A 10,432-nucleotide genomic window follows, 5' to 3' on the forward strand; every position below is an offset into this window, starting at 1 on the left:
AAACGATAGAAACGATAGAAACGATAGAAACGATAGAAACGATAGAAACGATAGAAACGATAGAAACGATAGAAACGATAGAAACGATAGAAACGATAGAAACGATAGAAACGATAGAAACGATAGAAACGATAGAGATAACAGGGACGACAAGGATAAAAGAAACAATAGTGATAATACGAGTAGATCTCATAAAAGAGATAAGAATGATAGAGATTCAACAGCACTCTTCCGTGACATCTAGAAGCATTTCTACATACTGACTTTCTGTAATGCTTTTGAGCTCTTCACGTATAAACCAAGTGATTGCTTTCGCAGATGCAATGAATCATTGCTGCCAGACGAAGTGAAAATATAAATTCTCCATGGGGAATCTTATAGAACCTCCCAAAAGCTAACTCCAACCGTGATCTAGACAAATCGCCATGCAACACCGAAGCATCCATCCTTCAACACCCCCTTACTCGTCCCTCGCTTGCTTCGGCTGGCCCGGGTCAACATACCCAGAGCCCCTCCTGCACACCTTATCGACCGCGCTGTTCTCGCACGGGAACGTGTCCGGGCACGTGTTGAACGTGTAGAAGTCCGTCTGGCAGCACTCGGCGATGCTGTAGCAGCTGTCCGTGGGGATGTTACAGACGCCAGCCTGTGTTAGACCCGTTTCGTTAGCAAGAAGAATTTCGGGGGCGGGTGCATCACGAGAGAAAAAGAAGGGGAGGTGTTGGCTCAATGAACGTAAACGTACCTCGTTGAGACGAAAATCGAACTGCGGATCGCAGCAGAACTTGGTCAACCCAATGTCCCCGCCGGAGCGGTCCGAGTTCATGCAGTAGCCCATCGAGCGCGCGGCCATCGCGCCGGCGGCGAGGGATGCAATCGTAAGGAAGGTTGAGGGATGCATCGTGGGTTGTCTTATTTGGTAATAGAAAGAACGTGGTTGTGTGGACTCAAACCGAAAGCGACAATACAACTCCAACAACAAGATGCCATCACGGATTTGGATGGCGCAAACAGACTTCATAAAGAAAAACCAAACCCAGCGGCCGTCAGGCCGAGTCACGCAGATTAAAGATCAGCAAAGCCATATGACCACCGCAACCTACAATCGCAGGCCTGGCCGAACACCTCGCCTAGCCTTGGCGGCTTCACACAAATGAAGTCCAGCCTCGTAGGGAGCAGAAGCCGCAATTAAACTAGGTTTGAAGGCCAGCATACAACTTTTCCCGCGTATATTAATCTTAATGCGGTTGGTTAGGTTAGATATTCTTAGACCCCAAGTTCTTCCCTTGCAACCAACCGTCTGGGTTTGCCCGAGTCAGGACTAGCAAAGCTCAAGACAGCTGGCAATCCGACCGCACGCAGGCAGAAAAAGCATAATTGACCTGCGCCCCTTATTTGGCGTCGGGGGCGCCGTTGCGGACTACAGGGCGTGCTGTAACTATCATGACGAGAATGCCGACCAGTTTTCTGTAGAGCGAATAGGCATTTCCAGTAGAATGACAATGAGAGAGGCTACGGCTAAGCTTTGCGTCTAATATACACGCGCTGAAACTCTCTGCTGGGTTACCAAGTCAACTGAAGAGCTCTTTAGAGTTTGGTTATAGATTCCAAGCGAGATCTCGAGCAACACTCGCCTATTCGAGACCCCGCTGCGATACAACTTTGAACAGCGAGGCTGGAGGCTGGAGGCTGGAAGGCACAAGGCGATTAAAGGTAACGCAGTCACCCGTCCGCCGATAGACAAGTCTCTTTCGGTTTATTTCATTCGAATAATCAGTCTTGGCAAATAAACGTGACAAACCTCATCATTTCTGTCGACCGTCATGCAAGTGCCGCCGTCAACAACACTCAACTCACGCAAACGTCTTGACCATCGTCATGCTCTGAATCTGTGTAATTACTCTTTGACTCGTACCCGGTTATATACAAGCATACACAAACCGCGCGTTTAAGAAAACCGTCACCGACCCGCCAACCCAGGCCCGAGAAACGCGAGCAAAATAGCAAACGTGTAGAGTGAACACCAGTCGTTCCGCAGAGGCAAAAATAAAAAATAAAAAAAGAACTGGGTAACCAAGTGTAAAAGGACCGTCTGACAGCTTCAAGGAAAATATGCTTTTTTGAACCGGTTTGACTCCGTTAAAAGTTTGTGTGTGGGTTGTTCCGCGCCGAGCCTTATGAATCTATTTCGTTCCGTCTCTTGAAAGTTGACCGCGTCCCCTTTACATGGTGGGGATGCCCTCGTATTCCGCGTAGCCAAGAGCGAGGTTCATGTTTTCTAGGCCAGGTGTTAGTAGAGCTCTCGAAAAGCAAATCGGGGAAGACTTACGCAGGCACTGGGTGGCGGCACCCTTGAGCAGGTTGTCAATGGTGGAGCAGACGACGACGCGCTTGCCGCTGCTGTGGACAGCGAAACCGCCGATTTCGACACCGTGCTTGTTCATGATGTTCCTGACCAAGGGGGGCTCGCCGACGACCTTAACGAGCTTCTCACCGGCGTAGCGGTCCTGGTAGATCTGGCGGATGTCACGAGAGGTGAACGTCTTGTTAAGCGGGATGTGGATCGTGGCCTGGATGCCGCGGAACCAAGAGGCGACGTGAGGGGAGAAGGCAACCTCGGCACCGAGCTTGGAGCTGATCTCACGCTCGTGAATGTGGTCCGTCAAGCTGTAAGGCATCAGGTTGTCCCTGAGCATGTTGATGTCGTTCTTGGGGGAGGGCTTGGTACCAGCGCCAGAGTAGCCGGAGATACCAAAGACGGAGGGGGCGCCACCGAGGTGCTCGACCAGAGGAGCAATACCGAGCTGGGCAGCAGTGGCGTAGCAGCCAGGGTTAGAGATCTTATCAGCCTTGTAGATCTCCGAGCGCTTGGTGAGCTCGGGAAGACCGTAGGTCCAGGTGTTGTCGAAGCGGTAGTCAGCGGACAGGTCGACAATGACGCTGCGGTGGTCAGCGCCGCCCTTGCGAGCCTCCTCAATGGCCTCGATGTAAGGCTTGCAGACACCGTTGGGGAGAGCCATGACCCAGCAGTCAATGGCACCCTTCTTCTCGAGCTCGGTGACCTGGTCGGGGCTCAGGTTCTCGTAGGTGATTTCCCTCTTGGTGTATCCCTCGAGCTTCTTTCCAGCAAGCTCACGAGAGGAGACGTGTCTGAGGTCCATGTTGGGGTGGGAGTTGATGAGGTCGATGAGAGCCTGGCCGGTGTAGCCACGGGCACCAATCAGCGCAACGCGGGAGGGAACGTCGTTAGAGGCGTTCTTCTTTCCCAGGGGAGGGTTAGGGTTGGTGGTGGTGGCGTAGGTGCGCTTGCCGTTGAGACGGGCGGCGGCCGGGGCCCACTGAGGACGGCGGGCCATGGTGGAGAATGCGCGAGCCTGAGCGGGCTGGCTAGACTGAGACAGGTTGCGGTTGGAAACCTGGGCGGCGCGGCGCAGACGGGCCTCGAGGTTGGAGTCGCCGAGCATGGCTCTTCCGTGGGCGTTGAACTCATCGGTGAGGACACCCAGCTCCTGGAGGTTGTCAATGCCGTACCAGAACAGCTGGTTGCCCTTGCTGGAAAAGCTGCCGTCGGCCTTGTCGAAGAACCAGGTGAGGTTCTCGTCCTCCTCGCTGACGGTCCAGACGAGCTTGGGGTGGTCCTTCTTGATGGCATGGAAGACGTTTTCCGTGACGTTGCTGAGCCAGCCCTCCTTAGTGACGGTCAGGGTGGCGAGGGTCGGGTGAGAGCGCTCGGCGTTGGGGGGCAGGACGATGGCGAGGCAGTTGAGGGGCTCGTCGTAGTAGGCCTTGAAGGGAGTACCCTTGAGGAACTCAATGTAGCGGTCGACGGTGGCCTCGGCATCCATACCCTCCCTGTCACGGATGAGGGTCTGCTTCAGCTTGGCAAGGTCGGGGAATGCAGCGATGCTGTCGGCAGACTCGATCTTGTCGCCGCGGCGGATTAGGGTGCCGGCGCCGGAATCAGTGAACAGCTCCTTCTGCAAATCACTAGGGTGGATGATGGCAACGCTCGAGGTTCTCGGCAGGGTCTCCAAAAGCTCCTTGATCTCCTTGATCTTGAGGCGCGTACCGTAGCGGCACCAAGACTGGGACATGAGATGGTCGTACTCCTCGTCGAGGTTGATGTGGGAGATCTTGTCGCCAGTCTCGCCGTTGAACAGGCCGCCCTTCTCAGAGAGGTAGACGATCTTGAGGGGCTCAAGCGCGCGGGCAAGCTCGGCGGCAGCGACGTCGGCGTTGACGTTGAGGATCTGGCCCTCGGTGGTCTCAGCCATGGAGGTGAGGATAGGGACGTAGCCCTGCGAGATGGCGAGCTCGACGGGGGCCTTGTCGACGCTGGTGATCTTGCCAACCAGGTTCCACTTCTCCTTGTCGAGGTAGTCGGCGGTCAGGACGGTGGTCAGAGGACGGGTGCGGACACCGAGGCTCTCGAGCTTCTCAACGAGCTTCATGTTCTCCTGGAGGAACAGCTTGCGGGCGACGGTGAGGGTCTTGGGGTCGGTGACGCGGATGCCCTCCTCGAACTCGGGCTCGACGCCGGCCTCCTGGAGAAGGCGGTTGAGCTGAGGGCCAGCACCGTGGACGATGACGGGGTAGAGGCCGACCTCGTAGAGGAAGGCAATGTTCTCGCACAAGTCATCGAGGTAGTCGGTGAGGATGGCACCGCCAACCTTAATCACGGCGAACTTCTGGGAGGAGACGGAGGTGAAGTAGGAGAGGTATTGCTGGCCCTCGCGGCGGCTACCGATCTGGCTCAGGGTCCTGATGATGATGGCTCGGGTGCGGTCGCGGTTGGCCTGCTCGGACTGGGAGCTGGTGCTGGACAGGGCGCGGATGGCATTGAGGCGCTGGAAAGGGTTGGCGCGGGCACCGGCGACGGCTTGACGCTGGCGGACGACGCGAGGAACGGCTCGACGGGCGCCGGCCCGGAAAACGGCAGAGGTTGCGGAGAGCATCGTGGCTACTGGGACTGGACGGCAAACAGGTCAGCCCATTCTGTGGCGGCGGCAGTGGTAAAGGTAGCGGTATGGAGGAGGGGTTTCTGCGCCGAGCCGATGTCGCGCACAACACCGCATTGGCATGATGTGTGTTTTTTTTTCCCGCTCTCATTCTCCGGGAGTCAGAGGGCAGGACGTAAGCTACACACCTCTTTCGAATTGGAACACCTCAAAACGTCGGTGGATTGGTCAGGCAGAGTATGACTTCACACTGAACTGTACACCTCAGCAGACCCGGACAAGCGAGCTACCACTCTCTTGTCTGTCTCTGTCTGTTTCTTGCTCTTTGGCGGGCCAGCTGGATTCGATAGCTGGTCAATTGGCGACGCCAACGAGGGAACAAGAGGCTCAATTGGCAGCCCGGGGCAGAAAAGACGAGTTGCGGACGGGGGAGAGCAAGCAAAGAGGGACTATGTTCGAGGAGCGGGAGGGGAGAAGGGCAAGAGTCGGGAGCAGTAGCGAGGCTTTTTACTTTTTGAGGCCTGCGAGACTATGACTGGACTGGACGTCGTGGTGGGCGGGTGGATGGTGGGCTGCTGCTAGTGTTGCTGCTTGCTGTGGTGGGCAGGCCGGCGAGTGTGGGCACTTTGGTCTGCGTACAGTGTGATGCAGTGGAGGTGTGGAGGAGGGGCAGGGGGGGCTCCGAGCGCGCGAGCACTGCACCTGCGCTCACAGCCCGTAAGAAAAAAAAATTGACCGAAACCGCTCACAGGCGGCAGGTCCGCGCCCTTTCTGCACCTCACCTCTGCTGCTGCAGCTGTAGGTCTGTCGCCGGGTAAGGTACTTGCGCACTGTGACCAGGGCAGTGTGGGTGACTGCCAGAGTGGGCTGTGGCACACTGTGGCCCCCCTCCTCATCCCCCCTCCCCTCAGTAGTGTGTCCAGTGTCTCCTCCCCTCCAAGTGTGGCTCCTCGCCCGCCCAGCGCAGCCTCTCATTGCTCTGCCCTGTGGCTCCGTCGGCCAATTGGGTCGACAGTCCGGTTATTGATCGGATCTGATAAGGAATCTGCCGGTACGTACCCATCACCAAGTCCTGCGGGAGGGACGTTGAAGACACTAAAAGAGGCAGCATCTGCGGCAGTTGCCCTGGTAAAGCAATTACTTGAAAATTTTCATCTTGCCCGGTGGGGAAGGAGGCACACAAGAAGAAGCACGCAAGCTCGAGCCGAGGCAGCCACGACGTCGCAACCTTCCAGGAATCGACAAGATCAGTACTTCGCAACACACCCCAAGGTGACTGAGATGATGAGCGTTGGCGATGAGGTTGAAAATAACTGCACAACCACCGGAAAGACTTTCAGCCTGAACATGGAGAAACGCAACAGTAGCATCAGTACCAGCGACAACCTCCCCGTCCCTCTGGACCGTCTGTTCCCAGGAACCGGTGGGAACCTGCAAACAGCGGAAATGCAACTTTAAACGCCTCCTCGGTTCCGTAGCCAAGCTCTTGCAACGCCGACGGAACGGCGATCCCCTCCGAGCTTTGATGAGACGAACCTGGCCCTGAACCCCCCGAACGCCGGCCGCCCGTTAAGCTTGCATTCGATACACCGCTCGACATCGTGGATCCCGTCCCCTCTTCCAAGGATACTATTCTGCGCAGTGCCTCCCTTGTGTGATTCCGTTCGTCCACACTGCATATGCCCATCGGCAGGACAGCCGATGACTTTGGGCCACGACGTTTCAGGACCCCGTCTCATTCGGCCAAGACACCCTTGAACACTGGAGAAAAAAGACAAGTTCCCTCTTGAGCACGTTGTTCGGCTGCACGTCTAGACACCCCCCTCCATCTCGGACTACCTCCATATACGACGTAATGGAAATTAAGGCGCATATGGGTATCCGTATCGATCGTGAATCATAGACTCGGGGACCGACTGCACCGCGCCCGTTGTAGATCACTTTGTAGATGCTCCCATAAGATGTGTAGGTTCATCACATGATGTGGAAGATGTCGATGCATTCTCTCGCAGACTGCCTTGCAAAGAGCTTCTTTCGCGTTCTTGGACATGTCACTATCTCGAGATGCTAAAATACAGACACGGGATATCTGCTATCTCACTTCGTGCTACGGAGCATCATCCTCTGAGTCCCGCCCCAGAGTGTGTTCAGGAGATGCTGATTAGCTGCAGGGCATCACCGAAGATAATCTACAGGTTCTTCACGAAGAGACGAAACAGACGCATATTCAGGGCCATTTAAGAATTCAATTACGCAAACGCCTGCCATCCCTCATACATACATGCGGTCGATCCGCAGCCGAACTGACCGGGCCGACTGCACCGGAGCGGATTCCGTAGCCGGCCGACAGCCTCTTGCATGCAGACCATCGAAGAAGATCGGAGTCCGTCTCGAACAACCTCCGCCCCTTTCCCAAGTCATTATCCCATAGAGTTGGCCCTGTGTGCCGACTCTTCCCCTAGTCTCCCACGGTTGCTCGAAGCCTGCGAGATATCTGACGTTTCATTCCATATCATGAGGACGGACCATAACCATGGACCCAGGGGGTCGTGTGATGCAAAAATGGTGGTATCTAGTTACTTGCGGGTAGCAACAACTGGGCGGGTAAGTTAGCGGGTTGCAACGACTAAATTGCAAAACCAAGATTAGAGCCGAACGAGACTTAAGAAATGCGAACCATCCAAAGGAAAGGCGCACTGAAGGGGGAAAACGCACCCGCTGGAATGACAATGATGAGGATAAGGATGATGATGCCGGCAATCAAGCACATGCGCATCTTGACGTCCTTCCACCACATCTGCTTGCGGACGCGGTTGGCGCCCCGACGGAAGCCCTGGGCCGAGACAGCCAGGTTGTCGGTCTTATCTTGCAGAGCATCAAGACGCTCGCCTCTTTGGGAGACCTTGTTGATGTTCTCACGCATCACGCCGACGGTGTCGTCGATTTGCTATAAATAGAAACGTCAGCACATGACTCTGGTGACACGATTACGAGCGCGCAGTTAGCGAAACGGATCCGGCCCCTGATTGCGACGCCAACGACGGAAAAACGCGAGAATCGGGTTTTCGAGCGGCGGATGACGGAGAAATTTGGCGTCGGGTTCCACGAAGACCGCTGATGGAATCCGGTCGATGCAGTCTTCGTTGTTGCCGTCGCGGTCGCTAATGTCGTCACCAGGCTGAAAGACTGGACACCCGCATAGCCAGACAGGGGCTGATTTTTTCCCGTCGCGATAGCAAGCCCAACAGCGACCGTACATCGTCCCTCTGTCAATCGCCGCCATTATTGCCGTGGTCATCGCGATCAGCGGGTTGTGCTGGTGAATTGTTGTGATGACCCAATCAGGCGTCATGGGCGACATGTTCAATCGGGCGGGTAGCTCGGTCGGGTCGTCGTCATCAGGCGTCAGACAATCCGGGGCAACCAACGATCCAGTCCATCGAGAGAAAAGCGAGCTCGGCCAAGAAAAGCATCGCAACTTACAGCCTGCAAAGCCTGCGTCCTCGCATTGCCGCCAGCTCCTTGCTGTTGCGCGCCGCCGGCGGCCTGGCCGCTGGGGATGTAGGGGTCGTAGGGGGCGTCTTCGGGCATTGTCGCTGTGGTGACGGAGGTGCGAAAAGGGTATGCGGAAGCGGGTCGACGCGGCAAGCGGGTCGATTAAAATATGTTTCGGAGTTGCGAGATGCAAGATTTAGAATTCGGTGATGGCCGGGAGTTTGTTGCTCGAGGCAGATGAGGATCGGTAGCAGTAGTTTGGTAGGCGGTCGAAGGTGTAGTGTGGTTGGAAAAAAAGAGGAGAAAGGATGGGTGGTTGGCGGGCGTGGGAGGTTGATGAGGTGGTTAAGTTCAGGTGATGAGACGTCTTGGAAAAGAGGCGAGAGCCCGGCCGAAACAAGGTGTCCGTCTGAGGATTTGGGGGAGGGATGCGCAGTGGCACAGCGCTTGAGGACGAGGTGCCTGCTGAGTGTGCTGGGGGGGCCGGAAGGAGGGAAGCTGCTGGCAAGCCAACTGGGCCACTAATTTTAGTTGAGCTGGGAACGCCCAGCCACTGCGACAAACCTCCCTCCTCCAGCCGGGCTGGCGATGGATGAGTGAGTGATTGTCTCTAAGGTTAGGTTGCTCGCTCTTGATTCCGACAGGACATGTCATCCCGAGTTTACTTTGCTGTTCATTGCCATGTTTCCCCCTTGCCTGCGGTTTCCTGCTGTTCTCTGGGTTTCTCCCCTCGTTGTTTTTGTCCCCTTTGTTGCCGCCTTCGGGATGCGCCGTGATGGGGAATACTCCCTTCCCTTGCCCACGAATACCCGGTCTCTTATTCAGACCCAGGGCACCGGAGCGAAACAGAAACCACAGCGCGGCAGCTTCAGCACGGCCACTGTTGGAGACCTGAGTGGGAGTGGACGGGACTGGGGACGGCGCTCGCTGGAGCAGCACCTGAGGGCCAATCATGGCCGGCGTTTCGAGCAAATCACACACGGGCAGTGCGGTACGTATCGCTCTGCAGCGACCTCCAACCCCCGTCCGGTGCCTGGGGAACCCGGAAAAAGTGGACAACACGAAGTCGTGAACACTGAACGCAGTGGCTCGTCGCCTTTAACTCAAAAGTGTGCCCGACTTTCCATAAACATGACAAAGGCGCCGCGATGGATGTTCCCTGGACCAAACAATCTGGAAGCGTGTCTCCGGGACAGCACAGCCATTTCCTCGTCATCTCTGCAACACAATCCGATGGCCGGCACGGCGACGCCTTGAGGTCGCAGTCTGTCAATGAGAGTCTGGTCGCTGGTCACGCATCCCTCATGCCAGGGACCACCATTTCCATGGTTACCTTGCCTTCCCTGCTTTGCTTACCTCCGTATGGATACGAACAAGACAGCACTGGATGATCGGACCCTGCCCTGCCAGCCAGCCAGCCTGGTGCCTCTTTTCCATCGCCTTCGCCGGTCGCCGTCTCTATCCGCCTCAATCGTATGCCTCGCCCGTATTGATTTGGGCTGAGGAGGGCTGGGCAGCTAGGAAAGCTGTGCAGGAAGGAGGCGTTTTCACCAACCAATGCCGTAGATTCGCGGCTTCTGATGTAATCGTCGAGGCGGTGCTGCGCATTCGTCACTGCTGCTGGACAGGACCTGGACCCCGACGGAGCTGAATTGGCCCGGCGAGTTGGCCCCTTCCCGTCAAGGTCCTTCATGCCCGGCGGCTGGGACCAGACGACGGCTCACTTCGATGCACGTGAAAGCCTTCCACATGATACAAAATCACAGGCTCTACCCGAAGCTTACCCGGCGTATAGTGGCTGACAGCGGCAGGCCCGCTTGTATGTGGCGCAGTCGTGTGGCTTTGCTATTGCCCAGAATCCTCTCGGCTACTGTCATTCCAACAGCCATTGGATTCCATCAGCGTTTGAATACGCGGGCTTCTGTTTGGTGGCCACGAATGCAACATGTCTTCATCTGCCCCTGATCGACGGGAGTCTG

The 10,432-nt window shown here is 56.2% G+C and overlaps 3 protein-coding genes across 3 annotated transcripts; all 3 read right to left on the reverse strand.

Annotated features, from left to right (window-relative positions):
- Positions 1-460: 460 nt before the first annotated feature.
- On the reverse strand, positions 461-901 carry COL26b_012379 (uncharacterized protein; the record flags this gene model as incomplete). The annotated part of the gene is made up of 2 exons (XM_053185024.1): positions 461-646; positions 746-901. The coding sequence occupies 2 exons, from the start codon at positions 899-901 to the stop codon at positions 461-463; spliced, it is 342 nt and encodes a 113-aa protein (XP_053031006.1).
- A 1,321-nt stretch (positions 902-2,222) lies between these two features.
- Positions 2,223-4,955, reverse strand: ARG6 (Protein arg-6, mitochondrial; the record flags this gene model as incomplete). Its single annotated transcript, XM_053185025.1, has 2 exons — positions 2,223-2,278; positions 2,330-4,955. 2 exons carry the CDS (start codon positions 4,953-4,955, stop codon positions 2,223-2,225), a joined length of 2,682 nt encoding a protein of 893 aa, XP_053031007.1.
- Positions 4,956-7,534: 2,579 nt separating this feature from the next.
- On the reverse strand, positions 7,535-8,549 carry SYB1 (SNAP receptor, synaptobrevin; the record flags this gene model as incomplete). Its single annotated transcript, XM_053185026.1, has 3 exons — positions 7,535-7,554; positions 7,674-7,905; positions 8,442-8,549. 3 exons carry the CDS (start codon positions 8,547-8,549, stop codon positions 7,535-7,537), a joined length of 360 nt encoding a protein of 119 aa, XP_053031008.1.
- Positions 8,550-10,432: the final 1,883 nt, after the last annotated feature.

Source organism: Colletotrichum chrysophilum, assembly GCF_026319265.1.
Source record: "Colletotrichum chrysophilum strain AFK26 chromosome Unknown scaffold_174, whole genome shotgun sequence".
In the NCBI taxonomy this organism is placed as follows: Eukaryota; Fungi; Ascomycota; class Sordariomycetes; order Glomerellales; family Glomerellaceae; genus Colletotrichum; species Colletotrichum chrysophilum.